This window comes from Neovison vison, chromosome 1, assembly GCF_020171115.1.
Source record: "Neovison vison isolate M4711 chromosome 1, ASM_NN_V1, whole genome shotgun sequence".
NCBI lineage: Eukaryota > Metazoa > Chordata > Mammalia > Carnivora > Mustelidae > Neogale > Neogale vison.
This window is the reverse complement of record NC_058091.1, coordinates 168,742,857-168,759,770: the sequence shown is the minus strand read 5'-3', so window position 1 is coordinate 168,759,770 and position 16,914 is coordinate 168,742,857. Positions and strand designations below refer to the sequence as shown.

Here is a 16,914-nt window from a genome sequence, read left to right as displayed (position 1 = left end):
TTCAATTAGTAATATATTCAGAGAACTCATTGCACATAAAACAATACATACATCCACATCTTTCATCGTCATAGTCTAATATACCACTGCACAACTATCGCATAATTTATTCAACTACAAAACTTCCAGAGAGTTCACTATTACAGACAGTGCTATGGAAAACATTCTTCAACACACATCTGGGCACATGCACAGGTACACTCAGGATAAACTACGAGAAGCGGAATCCACCGGCAAAGGGGAGATTTGGATAAACAGTTTCAAACTGTCCTCTGAAGAAGTCATAGCAGTTTACACTCCCATCAGCAAACTATGAAAGCTTACTGGCCCACGCTTTGGCCAACTCTGTTGTAGGTACTGTTAAACATTTTCATCAGTGCCAATCTGGTGATAAGCAAAAAAATTTCCTCATTAATTTGCACTTATTCTGGCATATATGAGGTGGTGTATGTGAGGTTAATGTGTTGGTTTTTATGAACTGATTTTAAAGAATTTTTTGCATAATATAGCAATTAGCCCTTTGTCCTATACTGCAAATGTTTAAAATATTTTCCTTTCAATTTTGTTTTTTTTAAGTTTCTTACATCTTCTGAGGACAGATTATACTAGTCAAAAATTTTTAACATAACCTGAATTCAACTTTTAAAGAAAGTATTGAAATGGCTTGCCTTGCAAAAACAATGTAAGAATTAAGACTAACATGAAAATGTTAACATTTAATATAGAAAGAAGCAGAATATACATTAAATATGTAATACATATCAAAATGTTTCCATTTTATAGGCAATTGAGTGAATGAATGTACATTAAATATACATTACCTGCCTTTTCGTTGTATGGCACTAGCTTTGGAAATCCACACCATTTTTAACATTGTAACAAAATTCAGTGCATCAAAGGATTTCTGTAATATTTAAGTTATCTTCATATTAAAACTTTTATAAAAGGTGTTTAAGAAGAAATAGCAAGAAGTATTATGAATATATTTTAACATGCCAAGTTTAATTCGAGGCCCCTTTTGATTAGATATTTAGAATGGGGCACGGATTTTTAAAAAAAAATCCCCATCTCTGGTTACAAACATTCTAAGTAAAAAGAATGAAAAATAAACTCAGAAGAGCTATAAGAACTTCCTCATTCCCTGCCTTGTTTAGTTATTTGTTCCTCTCAGCTACACTTGAATAATAGTAGTCAGTACTCAAAGACATCAAGACTGAAGAAAAATCTATTCTCTTGAGGTCATTTCCTACCAGATTTCTATCACCACGAAGAATAGGAATGATCAGGGAAAGACAGTTTCTAAAATATGTGCCAGGGAGCTGATATGGAGGAATAACAATAATCACTGAACCAATCCTATCCCCAAAGTGAAGAATTTTACTCCTTTTCATTTTACCCTCTGCTGAGCTACGAACAGTTAGCCTAACCAGAATGTTGTAAAAGAGAAAGTAAAGAACCATTATCACCTCTATATTCCCTAATCAATCTAAAGCCAAAATTTACTGTAGAGATTTTAAAAGAATGCATTCCTAACTAAAATATACACTTAATCATTCAGTGACTTATACTTTCCCTTTCATAAAATGACTAAATAGAGCAAATACAAATGTGTTCTTATAATAGTTTAATTATGGGATTTTTAGAAAAGATGCTACTTATGTGGTTTTTAATAAAATGTCATATTTGTCAGTTTTGTATGTAAAATAACTTCTGACACTACCATCATGTTCCAAACCATGGTTTACTTGATAAATGACACCTATAGGAATTAATTTCTAAGATATTCAAAATCTACTTTATCAGCTTTAGATAATCAGGGCAATAAAATCTGAATTTTCATTGACTCACCATTCAGACTTTGTGATAATATTCATCATTAACCTCTGATAAAAAAATAAAACATATCTCTTCTTTATAGTACCCAACTATACTGAAATGTCCAAATTTTATAATAAAATTTTGTTTTCTGTAAGATATTCCTAAAAATTACATTGAAAACATTAAAAAGCAATTAACAAATTTTCCCACATTAAAACATGATCATTGCTATCCACTATAACAGACATCATTTGCTTTCCACAATATTGACAGGATCTTTCCTTGAAAATCAACCACCTCTATCACTTTCTATTCTTTCCGTGAAAGGATCCACCAAAGTGAAGGGTATTGAGAACTGCTGAGCATCCCAGTGCTAACAGAAAAAAAAATATTGTCTTTTCTTTATATCTGGGACTGCAGTAAATATTTTAGCCTTTGTAGAGGGTCGCTGTTGCAACTCTTCCAGTTGCAGTGTGAAAGCGACCACAGACAAGACAAAAGAGTGAACGGGGCAGTGTTCCGGTGATATTTATTTTTATAAAAGCAGATGCTGGGCCCGTGTGGCTGCTAACTGGCATCTGCTGAAGTCTGGTCTGACTGCTTGCACTGTCTCAGAATGGTTCTCTTGAACAAAATGTCTTTTGAATACCCACTACATGTGGAGCCCTGGAGATTAACTCAGAAGAAGAGGGACATGTTCCATACCCATATGTAGAAGGAAAGAAGGAAAGCATACAAAACATGTAATCCAATTCCCATACAGTGACAAAACTTTCAGTGTAATTAGCCAACCCTTTACATTCTTCCTAGTATTTAATCAGCAGAAGCTAGTTTGTTTTGTTTTTTATTTTTGTATAATCTGTTACAATAATTAGATCCTACATTCTGAACTGCTTATGGTAAAATATTCACTTTGGAGAAATCAACAATTACTATGTTAAATTCATGCAGAACCATCTTCTCATTAAAATGAATCATAAAACCATTTATTGGAATGTAACTTAACCCTCTTCATTTAAACAAAATACAACTTATCTACACATACCTCTTTCACCTTACCAGAATCAATAACAAAGACAACATCGTTGACTGTGATGCTGGTTTCAGCAATATTGGTGGAAAGGATCTGCAAGGGGATGTGACATCAGTTAATATGAATACAGGACCAATGGCTACTGCAATGGACAAAAGAAAACTGTATTAAGCTTACTATTTTTCGAACACCGGCAGGTGGGTTTTTTAATACTTTCTTTTGATCTGACGTTTGCATATTTGAATGAAGCATAAAGACTTGGTATCTGTTGACAATGGAAAGGGAAAATACACTATGATACCTATCAGTTACTTAGAGCAACAAATATAAAACTTTAGCTTTTACCTATGTGTGTTGTCAGCAAACCGCTTGTCATCAAACAGGATGCGATCCCTCAGTCCAACAATTTCATCATATCCAGGTAGGAAAATTAATATTGCACCTTGGAAAACAAGGATTTTTTCTTTTTTAAAAATCACATCTTGGGGCAGCTGGGTGGCTTAGTTAAGCAGCTGCCTTCAGTGCAGGTCATGATCCTGGGATCCTGGGGGAGCCTGCTTCTCCTTCTTCTTCTACCCTACCCCTGCTCCTTCTCTTTCTCTGTCTCCCTTTCAAATAAATAAATCTTTTAAAATAAATGAAATAAAATATTAAATCTCTGGCTTTATAAACCAGAAACTATCGACAGGCCCAGCTATGATGAGCTATATCACTAGTTTTGAAATACTGATAAAGTGTAATACTTAGGACACTTAAGAGATTACTTATGCAGTACTGCCAATGGAATTCTGTAAAAATCTGTACACACAAAATATTATCTTGGAAATTGAAGTACACTTTGCTGTTCGAGTTATTTTAGACAATACTCATTTACCAGCATCACAACCATGACAGATATTGTAAAGAAGGTGCATGATCAAATCCAAGTCTACTTTTTCATCATCAAAACTGTGATGATAAGCTTTCAGGAGCTCTCTGTCTTCTGCACTGAGGTCACTTCCGTTTGTGTGAACCAGAGAACTTTCATCTAGATTTCCAAACTCCAGTGAAGCACTTAAAAAAAAAAGAAAAAAAAATGACCAACTCAATTTTCATCAAAAACAGTAATCCTAAAAAAAAAAAACAAAAAACCAGTAATCCTTTAAAGTCAATGATTCCCATGATGTCCTTTAAATTTTGAATATACCCTAAGGAGGGTAAATGATACTTAACGTCCTAGCTACAATTCATGTTTTGGCTTACACGTACATTATCCAAAGTAAAATCTATCAATAAGTGCTTTTCAAAAACACAATCTGAAGATACTTCTCCAAAGAAAACATACAAATGGCCAATAAACACATTGAAAAGATGTTCAACAACATTACGTATCAGAAATGAAAATCAAAACCACAGTGAGATACCACTTCATACCAGTAGGATGATGATATAATCAAAAGACAGAAGATAATATGTGTTAAAGAGGGTGTGGAGAAATTGTAACCATCATACATTGTTAGTGGGAACATAAAATGATGATGTCACTTCGAAAAACAATGTGGCCGTTCCTCAAAATGTTAAACACAGTGTTACCAGATGCCCCAGCAATTCCACCCCTAGGTTTATAAACAAGAGTAATGAAAATATATGTTTATATAAACTGGTGTACACAAATGTTCACACTAGTATTATTCATAACAGCCAAAAAGTGGAAACCACCCAAATGTACATCAACTGAAGAACAGTAAAACAAACTGTGATCTAGCCACAAAGCAGAGTATAACTCAAGTCAGAAAGGATGTTAGAACATGAATGGATGAACCTTGAAAACATCATGCTGTGACAGTATGTACCATTCCACTTAGATCAAGTGTATGGAATAGACAAATCTTAGATTAAGTGTATGAAATAGAAACAGGAAGCAGACTAGTTGCCTAGGGCTGGAAGAGCTGGGGAAGATGAGGAGTGCCTGCTAATGATTACAGGAATTTTGGGGGGGTGGTGATGAAAATGTTCTCAAAATTATTATCATAATAACTGCATAACATGGGGGCACCTGGGTGGCTCAGCTGTTTGAGCGTCCGACTCTTGGTTTCAGCTCAGGTCATGATCTCAGGGTCGCTGAGATCCGCACTCAGTGCAGAGTCTGCTCAAGATCTCCCTCTCCCTCTCCTTCTCCCCTCCCTCTGCTTGCCCTCTCTTAATAAATAAATAAATAAAATCTTGGAAAAAAAAATCATAACAAGGCAAACACACTAAAAGCCACTGAATTGTACACTCAAAAGGATGAATTACATGGTTGTAAACTTTATCTCAATAAAACTTAAAACACATAAACCTTTGATCATCATTTGCATTTTTTAATAGGTTGTTTCTAATTGTTCACTCTTATAAACAATACTCTGAAGCAAAGTCTACATTTATTTTTTTTTATTTTATTTATTTTATTTGACAGATAGAGATCACAAGTAGGCAGAGAGGGAGGACGAAGCAGGCTCCCTGCTGAGCTTGATCCCAGGACTCTGGGATCATGACCTGAGCCGAAGGCAGAGGCTTTAACCCACTGAGCCACCCAGGCGCCCCCAAAGTCTACATTTAAAACAATTCTACCGGTGCCAGCTTAACATGACTGCCAATTTGGTTATTCCATACTAAAAGCAGATTGATTATGCTATCTTCCAAAAGCCCTAAATCAGCATAAATTACTGAAATAACAGCTTGCTTTTTCATCCCATATGTAAAATGTAATCTTCTGCCATCACTAGTAACTATTACTAAGATTTCTAAGAAGTTCAGTTCTGCCCAATTTCTTCCAAAGAGCTTAGCAGAAAAATAACTAAACCTGCTTTCAAAAGGGAAAATATTAAAATTCTAACTGTAGTTATTTTAAATTTTAAGATTCATTTTAAAACATCCCAAATTTTTTGTTTTCTTACTTCTTAACAGGTAAATGAAGAGGGTACAATGTCCTCTGTTTAAAGCTCTAACTTTAGGAGCCCCTGGGTGGGTCAGTCAGTTAAGCATCTGCCTTCAGCTCAGGTCAGGATCGCAGGGTCCTGGGATGGAGCCCATGAGCAGGGAGCCCACTTCTCCCTCTCCCCCTCTCCCTCTCCCCCCAACTTTCTCCCTTGCTCTGTGTTCTTCCTCTCTCTCTCAAATAATTAAAAAAAAATAAAGCTCTAACTTTACTTATCAATTATCAGTAATCCTGCAAACATCATAAATTTAATTTTAAACATTTGAAATTTGTAATTGATGATGTCATGATCTGCAGAACAAAAAGAAAGTCCAGTTAGGCAGGATAATTAGAATACTATCCAGATTACTGCTACTTGGTAATCTGTAGTGTCTACTGAGCTATTCCCAGCACCCTAAGAATGTCTGGAACATTCAAAGCATCAATGTCAAAAAGGACTGCTAGTTCTGGGTGCTATTATTGAAATGACAACAAAATCTGGCATACCATAATTAGCATTTGGGTCTGTTAAGAACTTTGTGACTCTAACCTTCATTATCATTTAATGAAATTAAAATAACAAGACTAACTTCATACTTCAAACATTCACTTCACCTGAGACTATTATCTATAGAATAAAATCCAAAACCCCAACTCAAATAAAACATTTTTATATTCTTGTGTAAAAGATATTTTAGTATATTTTAACTTAAGATTCATTTTTAACTTTTTTGATTCTTATAGGTTGAAAACAAAGTGCTATCAATGTATTATAAAACATATTCTCTTTGGATATATTTTCTTTTAAAATTACCTTTTTCTTTTCTTTAGATATATTTAATCTAAGATCTACATATCTATCTAAATATCTAATCTAACTTTAGCCAAAACCTTTAATTACCTAAATAAACGATTTGTTTCATTGCATTTAAAAGTATTGTCCGGGGACGCCTGGGTGGCTCAGTTGGTTGGACGACTGCCTTCGGCTCAGGGCGTGATCCTGGAGTCCCGGGATCGAGTCCCACATCAGGCTCCCAGCTCCATGGGGAGTCTGCTTCGCTCTCTGACCTTCTCCTCGCTCATGCTCTCTCTCACTGTCTCTCTCTCTCAAATAAATAAATAAAATCTTTAAAAGTATTGTCCGAATCTTTTATTTTAAATCAAATTTATACATTTATGATCTCACTCATATGTGGAAATTAAGAAACAAGACAGAGGATCAGAGGAAGAGAGGAAAAAAAATAAAACAAGATGAAATCAGAGACGGAGATAAACCATAAGACACTCTTAATCATGGAAAACAAAGGGCTGCTGGAGGGGAGGGAGTTTACGGGATGGGGTATCTGGGTGACAGACATTAAGGAGGGTGTGTGATGCAATGAGCACTGGATATTCTTCAAGACTGATGAATTACTGACCTCTACCTCTGAAACTAATAATATATTACATGTTAATTAATTGAATTGAAATTTTTAAAGAAAAAGAAACTAAAAAAGAAAAATAAGATGATGGGCACCTGGGTGGCTCAGTGGGTTAAGCCTCTGCCTTTGTCTCAGGTCATGATCTCACGGTTCTGGGACTGAGCCCTGCATCTGGGCTCTCTGCTCAGCAGGAAGCCTGCTTCTCCTCCTCCCTCTGTCCCTCCCGCCTGCTCATGCTCGCTTTCCCTGTCTCTCTCACTAGAGAGACATGCACACACACACTCTCTCTCTCAAATAAAATCTTGAAAATATGAATAAGTTCTGAAAAAAAAATAAAAATACAAACAAAAAAACCTGATGAATCACTGAACTCTACCTCTGAAACTAAAAATACACTGTATGTTCATTAATTGAATTTAATTTTTTAAAAAAGAAAAAAAAATGTGTCAGAGGGTGACAGGTCCTACAGACAAAAGGAAAAATAGAGTAGGTTGAGAAGGATCAACAGCACAAGAAGGTAAACTACCACCACAGGATAAATTTAGGTAGCCCTCATGAAGATAAAATCTGAATAAAGATTTGTGTTCTGTTCCTGTTTTATAACACATTGTTTCTGTTTTATGAGTATTTTCTATTAGCTTTTGAAGTTTTCTTCTGATTACTGATTCACAGCGCATCAAAGTTCCAGGGTTTTTTGTTGCTATTGTTGTTTGATTGTGGGTACTTTTCCCCTCAAACTTGCTTGGCAGTTTGTTAATCTTCAAAGAGAATGCACAAAAAACGTCCATGTGCACAGGCAGCGACTGTCGAGCTATTTGGCTTAAAGATGGTCATTTCAATGAAAAGAATACCAAACCTTCCATAATTCTAATTCTTTTCTGTCGGCTTGGTCTGTTTTCCCAGGAAAGAATTCTCCCATTTTCTGCTGAAGAATGTAAGCTTCTAAGGAAACGGCGACAGGGACAGCAGTGGAAGGGAGTGGATGGAATCTCAATCTTCAGTCTGTCGGGGGACCTTCCTCTTTGATACCTCACTCCCACTCTCCCTCTGTGCTTGATGGGCCCCAAGTCCAAAGCTTCATGTGGCTTAATTTTTTAATAAACTTCCCACTTCCTGTCAAGGTAGGGAAGGGAGATCTCAGCTAATGGCAGGAGAGGTGGAAATCTGGAATTCTGAATGTTCCTCGGAAAGAATTTCAATCAATTCTGGGTGGGGTTTTTGAACCTCTAAGAAGCTAAAATGAGCTGGTTTCTCCCTGGTACTTCCCTGCACTGAGCTTTCCGTTTTCTCAGCTCTGCTAAGTCAAACACCACTGATCCATTAGCCTTCTATTACCCAAAAGTTTACTCCTATCTTCCACCAGTTGCTATGTCCTCTTCCAATCTCTTTGACTTTGTTAGCTTACACATTTTATAATCCTTCCTTACCATTTCAATGAGGTTTTAGGAAAATGCAAAGATAAATTACATGTGTTGTATCTACTATGTTTAACTGAAAATCCCCCTTCTGCTTTGCAAAATGAAATAAAATAAAGTATTATAACACTGGATCTTACTGGCACCCTACCGAAAACAAAAAATATCAATCACACAAAAGTTCCTTAAAATTCAAAAAAGAAAAAAGAAAATCTCTGCATAAGAGACTATAGCCTACCTTGTCATATGCTGTCATTTACATGGTTACGCCTTTAAAAAAGACAGGTTAGGGTTAATTAAACACAGTATAAAGTTTTACCTGTATGATTCTAGAAGATCCACTATTTCAGTCTGTCCAAAGTGTTTGGCCCAATCTAAAGCCATCCTGCCAAAATTCAAAGAGATCAAATTTTAAATAAATAAATAAAATAAAAAATTCTTTAAAAAGAGATCAAATTTAGACAGAGAAATAATGTTCTCAAATGTATAAAACGAGTCAAAGGATTCATTCACCATTAGAGATGGACCAGCAATTATTACACAATAGCTTTTAGTACAAAGACAAACACAAGAAATCAAAACCGGTATGTGGAGTTGTACAGAGACACAGCAAGAAGGGATGTGGTTTATAATTACCAGCCATTCGATGCTTTACTGTGAATGTTGGCTCCCATGCTAATTAACTGCTCTACTTGACTTGAAAAACCTCGCCCTGCAGCAACCATGAGGGCTGTTGCACTGGTTTCGCTATGCCTGTAATCAACTAAAACAAGGAAAAGACAAATGCAGGTTATATTTCCAAACTTTTCGATCATTTTCATTCCTTTTTAACTTAAATGAAAGAAATGAGTGTGAGAACAATCAACCTGGGACTGGCTCCTTCATCCAACAACACTGTAACAGTATTACATTACCCTGGACACAGATCTATTATTAACGCACCCTTAGTCTAAACAGGATGGAAGAGGGATGACCATTTGGAAGGTAGGAGAACAAGAGATAGTCGTTCAGCTGTCTCAAGCTCACCAGGGTAATGAGAACGGAAGAGGAAGGCTAGTAACTTGCAGAACCCTTAAATAATCTTCCTAGCCCAGATATTGTCTTGATCACCAAATGACAAGATATAATTAAAGAATTAAAAGTTAAGGTTCATCAGTAACTGGAAAAGAATGCTTAAGACTGCAAATGCAAAGTCCAAGACCATTTTTTGTTGTTCTTGTTTTGCTTTTATTTCCCCATCATTCCAGACTGTTACTTTCTGAGATGCTTAATGGAAATAACATTGGCAGAAAGTTTACTTCCCATAAAAGCCATCCATGAGAAAAATAATTAAAGTTCTACTGAATTTAATTTCCTTCCTATAATATATTTCTCAAGAAATGTAATCTATGGGCGCCTGGGTGGCTCAGTGGGTTAAGCCGCTGCCTTCGGCTCAGGTCATGATCTCAGGGTCCTGGGATCGAGTCCCACATCGGGCTCTCTGCTCTGCAGGGAGCCTGCTTCCTCCTCTGCCTCTCTGTCTGCTTGTGATCTCTGTCTGTCAAATAAATAAATAAAATCTTAAAAAAAAAAAAATTAAAAAATTAAAAAAAAAAAGAAATGTAATCTATTATCATCACTTAGCACTGGTCTGCTTAAATTACAAAATTGGTGATTTTAAAAAGAAATCATCACTGGAAAAAAAAAAAACTCTGCAGTAAAATTTAAGATAATAGCAAATGGGCAATTTTAAATACCCAAGGATAAATACCCAATCGTCCTCAGTGTTTAATAATCCTCTAAAACTTGGTAACCATTATTAATATAAGTCGGTGGTTTTTCAAGTGGGGAGGACTTACAAGAGAATTACCTAAGGTTCCTTACTTCTGAAACCAAAGACAGCCAGGACTGACTCCTAGATTCAGAGTCAGTAGGTGTGGGATGGCCAGGAACACGTAGTTTTAAAATGGACTGAAAAGATTATGATCTATACTCACTATATGAGAATTATTGCTTCAGCTGAATATTCGTTTGATAGCCTTGGAGAAAAGAACCAAAATGTGTGTATTTTGAGCAGCAGGGTGTGACTAAGTGTGGGTGTTTTAAAACATCCAACAATTCTTTAGTACTCCTCCCTTCCAGAGGTAGAGTCTAAGTTCCCTTCTTGAGTATGAGCTAAACCAAATGATTCACTCTAAAAGGTACATATGGCTTCCTGCTTGCTTTCTCTCCTTCTTTTGACTCACTCACTAAGAAAGAAGCCAGCTGCCACATCCAGGGAAGATTAAGACAGCCAGCCCTATGAAGGGGTCTGGATGGCAAGACCTGAGGCCTCTTGCCAATAGCCACATGAGTGAGCCTCTCGGAAGCAGACCCTGCAGTTCCCGTGAACCTTCAGACAATCAAAGCCTCAGACAAGAGCTCCACTACTACTTTATCAGTCACTAGAAGCCAGAACCGGTCTCAGATTCTTGAGTTTAGGAACAATGTGAGACAACAAATGACTGAGGTGCTAAGGCTGGGAATCATTCATTTGTCATGCAACAACAGAGGACTAGCACAGTAAGCATGACAGAAAATGCCTGTCTCACTAATTACTAGCTGCTTCCACAGGATTCCACAGAGAAATTGATGGCATTAAAAAGAAACCTGCAAAGTAGGAGGTTTCCTGGATTACATGAAGTATTTTCAACTCTGGTGCTAATTAAGGGTTGAGATTTTAGAAGAGAAATAAAAAGATGGGAAGTCAGTAACTGTTCAAAGAGCTACCATAGCATTTTGTTCACTTCACACAGCTTCAGACATTAGAATCTTGCACTCTAGGGATGCCTGGGTGGCTCAGTGGGTTAAGCATCTGCCATAGGCTCAGGTCATGATCCCAGGGGTCCTGGGATCAAGTCCCACACTGGGCTCCTTGCTCAGCATCTTGTGCTCTCCATCTCTCTCTTTCTCCCTGACAAATAAATAAATAAATAAAATCTTAAAAAAAAAAAAAATACTGCACTCTAGAAAACGTCCAGTGAGAGAGGCCTGAGTGGCTCAGTCGGTTAAGCGTCTGCCTTCAGCTCAGGTCATGATCCCTGGGTCCTGGGATGGAGCCCCTCATCAGGCTCCCTGCTCAGTGAGGAGTCTGCTTCTCCCTCTACCTGCTGCCTCCTCTGCTTGTCCTCTCTCTCTATTTCTCTCTCTGACAAATAAAAAAAATAAAATCTAAAAAAGGAAGGAAGGAAGGCAAGAGGGAAAGAAGGAAGGATGGATAAAGAAAATGTCCAGTGAAACACTTATAAAAGATGAGTGGCCCAGAGACACCTAGCTGGCTCAGTCAGTAAAGCATGTGACTCTGACCTCGGGGTTGTAAGTTTGAGCCTCTGCCTTCAGCTTGGGTCATGATCTCAGGGTCCTGGGATCGAGCCCCGCATCAGGCTGTCTGGGGAGCCTGCTTCCTCCTCTGTCTCTCTGCCTGCCTCTCTGCCTACTTGTGATCTCTGTCAAATAAATAAATAAAATCTTAAAAAAAATAATAATAATTACTTAAAAACAAGTCTTTAAAAGAGAAAAAAGAGATGAGGAAACTGGATTCATAGGATGTGACATCAAAGTAATAGCCTAGTACACACTAGAGAAAATCTAGGAAGAAGGTCAAGAATAGGGTGCCTGGGTGGCTCAGTTGGTTGGGAAACTGCCTTCTGCTCAGGTCATAATCCTGGAGTCCCAGGATGGAGTCCCATATCAGACCCCTCCTTGTACCCCCTCCCCTTTCTTCTCATGCTCTCTCTCTCTCATTTCTTTTAGGAAAAAAAAAAAAAAAAGGTCAAGAATAATGCTTCATAAATATACAAATATTTTAAAGCAACATGCCTCAGAGCTCAAATTTTCTTAACTTTCAATTAAGATGGCTAAGCTTTTTTCTGTGGGAGAGAAAAAAAAGACTGCCAGAGAACTGGAGCTGAACAAATATCAACATTTCCAAATATAAAAAATTTCAAAGTACAGATAGATTATTTAATAACCAATAAGCTAGAAAAAATAGAGCAATAGAAACCAAAATAAATTTACAAAGAATAAGAAAGACCATGGGGCGCCTGGGTGGCTCAGTCGGTTAGGCATCTGCCTTCGGCGCAGGTCATGATCATGATCCCAGGCTCCTGGGATCAAATCCTGCATCGGGCTCCCTGCTCAGTGGGGAGTCTGCTTGTCCCTCTGCCTGCTGTTCTGCCTTTATGTGCTCTCATTCTCTCTCTGTCAAATAAATGAACAAAAATCTTAAAAAAAAAAAAAAAAAAACAAAAACAAGAAAGGCCAAAAGATCTTCCTTTCCTTCTTAAGAGGTTTGCTAGATTAGTAGATGAATGGAATTATAACCACTTGAACAACCACACCCAAATGTTGACCTAAAGCATACACAGCACTTGGTCAGTGACCCAGGCCTCTTGAGTTCATAAACTGAGAAAGTTTATTAATATATTAGCTAACAATTAGACTGGGGGAGGGGGGAGTTGTGAAACAAAAGCAATGGGCCGTTTAATTATGAGATTTAAAAAGAACAAACAGAAAGTCTTAAACTAAAAAAAAAAAATCAGAACAAGTAAATGATGGGAGGGATTCATTTATTAAAATCAGTTATTAAACAACAAAAAAAAAGAACTAGAAGTTTCAAAGGCAGTATGAATCAGTAAGACAATGTGGATGGCAAAGAGCTATCCTGACCACAGGCTGAATTACTATAGGTAAAAAGTAGAGGTTTTTAGGCTGATTGACCTACTCAACCTGAAGGTAGTCATTAAGATTAATACTCAGGAAAAGACAGCATACTTTTTAAAAAAGGACAAACTCCACATAACCAGAGAAGGCAGACAACGGCAGGAGAAGACTAAACCGCATCTCACATTAAAGACAAACAGACGAAGTCAGGTCTGATCAGCCCAGAAAATGAGAAAGCAGGAAGAATAACTATCTTCATACTTGAAGGTCTGTCAGGCATAAGCAGATACTAAATCTCCTCAATATCACCCCAAAGGCAGAAGAGGGTAGAAGCTATATAGGTAGATTTCACTTTACTCCTCAGAACATATAAAAAAATTAGCGGTTAAAAGACACCAAATTTGAAAAAAGTGTCCCAAAGGAAGGTAGTGAGCTTCCTATCACTAAACATATTCAAACAGATGAATGAATCATTTGGTAGGATCCTTAGAAGTTGTATCATTTTTCAATAAATATTTATTGGGCACTTGCTACAAAACCTCTGGGGATAAGAGATGAGTAAAACAAATGAGGTTTCCCCCTCATGTCGTTTACATTCTAGTGGATGAGACAGAGTGAGAGAGAGTAAGAGAGTAAGAAAAATTAAAAATAGACACTGTCAGGTAATGAAAGTACAAATAGTAAATAATACAGCAGGGTACAGAGAAAGAGTGAGAGAAGGGCCCAGTTTCAGTACAATGACCCCAAAGAGGCCTTGCTGAGAAGGCAAGACCCAAGCAGAGACCTACATGAAGTAGACACTGGGCTGTATGATCATCTGTGGGGACAGCACTCCACACACAAGAAACAACCAAAGCAAAGGCCCCCAGGTCAGAATGTGCTGATACGTGAAGAGCAAGGAGGTAATAGTGGCAAAAGGTCCACAGTCGTAGAAAACGAGGTCCAGAAGGCAGTTAGAGAGACCCAATCAGGGAAAGAGCTCTGATTTTTACTCAATGTGTAACTGAAAGCCACGGGAGAGTGGAAAGAAGAGAAGTAGCATAATACCAGTTTTTTTGAAAGGGTAACTCTGACTGTTCTCTGGAGAACAGACCAGAATGACTTAAGAATAAAAGCAGTTCACAGGCTTCAGTAATCGTCCTGGGAGGGAAATGTTGGCTTGGACTAGAATGGCAGCAGGAGGATGAGCAAAATGGGGTCAGATTCAGGATTTAATTAGAAGGTTAAACCATCAGGACTTGCAAATGAATATGTGGAATATGAAAACAAAGTCAAGAACCGCTTTATGGGGCACCTGAATGGCTCAGTTGGTTAAGCATCTGCCTTCAGCTCAGGTCATGATGCCAGGGTCCTGAAGATGGAGCCCCACATAAGGCTCCCGGCTCAGTGGGGAGTCTGTTTTTCTTTCCCTCTCCTTTTGCCCCTTCCCAACCATGCACAGCACACAAGCTCTCTCTCTCAAATTAAATAAATAAATAAAATTTTTTTAACGACTTACTTCATGTTTTGTTGCCTCAGCAACCAGGTGAAAATTCAGTTTCAAAAAGTCTGGGATGGCCAGGCACATGAATTTTTAAAGAAGTCTACAACTGATTATGATCACTTAAGAAACACTAAGGAAAAAGCAGGTCAGGAGCGAAGTGAGAAGGGAACCAAAAGTTGTTTGGGGCATATCTAGTTTTATTCACCTAACAGACTCCCAAAGGGAGATGTGAAGTGATCAGGTGTACGCAGGTGAGGGGGAGATCAGGACTGGAACAGTAAAATTAGGAGTCATCTTAAATAAATATTTAAAGCTACAATTAGATGAAATCCACATAAGATGTAAGTATAAATAGAAGAAACACCAAAGGACTGAGGCCTGGGCCATTTCATATTTAGAAGTCAGGAAAAAGAGGGAAATTCTGCCAAAGAAACCAAGAAGTTCCAGCAAGGGAGACAAGAAAGGAGAAAATAAACCAAGCATGGAATATTAGAGGTTAACTGAAGAAAATGTTTCAAGAAAAATGTGATCAATAATAATTATAATAAAAATAATGTTGAGAAGTTTAAGTGAGGGGACATCTAAATCCTTTTCAGTACTGACCTTCTATGGTCTTTTATTCTGTCTTTTGCCTAGAAGCCTTCAGGGCTCTGAAACTGACCTCTGGTTACCAATATCCACCATAATCAACTAATAAAATCAGGATAGGTCATTAATGAAAACACATCATACGACAAAAAGCATATGCATATGAATTTGCACTTGAGCTTATATAATTAAAGGTAGGCGGAAATTCTCCATTTACTAAACACAAAATCCAAACAAAGTTATTAACCTTTCTTTTCCTTCCTTTTTTGAAATTGCAAATTACTTAAAAAATCCAAGATATTCCCGTGGGAGGGAAGGGGAGTATATTTATATGCACAACACATATACATAAAAATACTGCTGCACATAACTCATAAATTCACAGACTCCATATAACCCTTCTGGAGACAACTGGATTAAGAATCCCAAGATTTGGGGTGCCTGGGTGGCTCAGTGGGTTAAAGCCTCTGCCTTCAGCTCAGGTCATGATCCCAGGGTCCTGCTCCGCAGGGAGCCTGCTTCCTCCTCTCTCTCTGCCTGCCTCTCTGCCTACTTGTGATCTCTGTCTGTCAAATAAATAAATAAATAAAATCTTTAAAAAAAAAAAAATCCCAAGATTTAGGGGCATATGACTGACTCAGTTGGTAGAGCATGGGACTCTTGGTCTCAGGGTCATGAGTTCAAGCCCCACATTGGGTATAGAACTTACTTTAAAAAAAAAGAATCCCTGATTTAACACAACAAATATTTATTTATCCTACTATGCTAAAAAGATCCTGATTTGTCCACGTGAATAAGTACTCCCAAAGAACAAATTATTGGTTATGAACAAAAAAATGTAGTACATACACTTCAAATTAAATTACACTTCCACTATAAATAACCATAAAAGTGATAAAAATATGTTTTAAGAAATAACACGTACCACTAACATTTTCAGTTAAAATAAGGTGAAAGACCTGAGCGAAGGCATCGACATCTTTATGCAGCCATATGTCAGAGAGACAAGCATCCATTTCCTTTATTAACCATGGTTCAAGGCAATTCACATCTTTTTCTGTCTTTAAAAAAAAAAAAGCAAAGATTATAAATTACCTAACAGCTTAACGTTTATGTGCAAAGTATGTGAGATGACCACAATGGCCACAAGAACTACTAACCACATATTACAGCGTCAGCTTTACCATAAAAATTTCTCATCTCAACACAAACATTCCACTTATAACACGGTATTTTGTTCTAACATTTACCTTTTATCTGAGAATGGGTTTGTAAACAAAGGAGTATGATTCAGTCAAAATATTATCTAAATGTGCTTCTGGCAGAATGCTGTGAAACATACCTACCCCAGTGGTTCTCTCTCCCAGCTGCACACCAGAGGGACCACCCCTTGTGTTTTTCAACACTGATGTCAGGTCCCACCCCACGGCCAGTTCGTTAGAACCTCTGCTGATGCAGGCCACATTCTACAGGGCTTTATAAGTTCCTGAGGTGATGTTCGTGCACAGCCAGGCTTAAGAAACACGAATTTATTGGTCAAA

General features: G+C 37.4%; 1 protein-coding gene across 3 annotated transcripts in view; it reads right to left on the bottom strand.

Moving 5' to 3' along the window:
• The window catches only part of YTHDC2 (YTH domain containing 2), a 76,310-nt gene that overhangs the window by 32,088 nt on the left and 27,308 nt on the right, over positions 1-16,914 (bottom strand). For all 3 annotated transcript variants that reach the window (XM_044262992.1, XM_044263000.1, XM_044263008.1), the window contains exons 10-17: positions 16,299-16,434; positions 9,259-9,385; positions 8,942-9,007; positions 3,726-3,904; positions 3,197-3,293; positions 3,029-3,116; positions 2,864-2,944; positions 822-904 (exon numbers count right to left, since the gene is read on the bottom strand). In XM_044262992.1, coding sequence (XP_044118927.1) covers positions 822-904; positions 2,864-2,944; positions 3,029-3,116; positions 3,197-3,293; positions 3,726-3,904; positions 8,942-9,007; positions 9,259-9,385; positions 16,299-16,434 — 857 coding nt within the window. The remainder of the gene's footprint in view (positions 1-821; positions 905-2,863; positions 2,945-3,028; positions 3,117-3,196; positions 3,294-3,725; positions 3,905-8,941; positions 9,008-9,258; positions 9,386-16,298; positions 16,435-16,914) is intronic.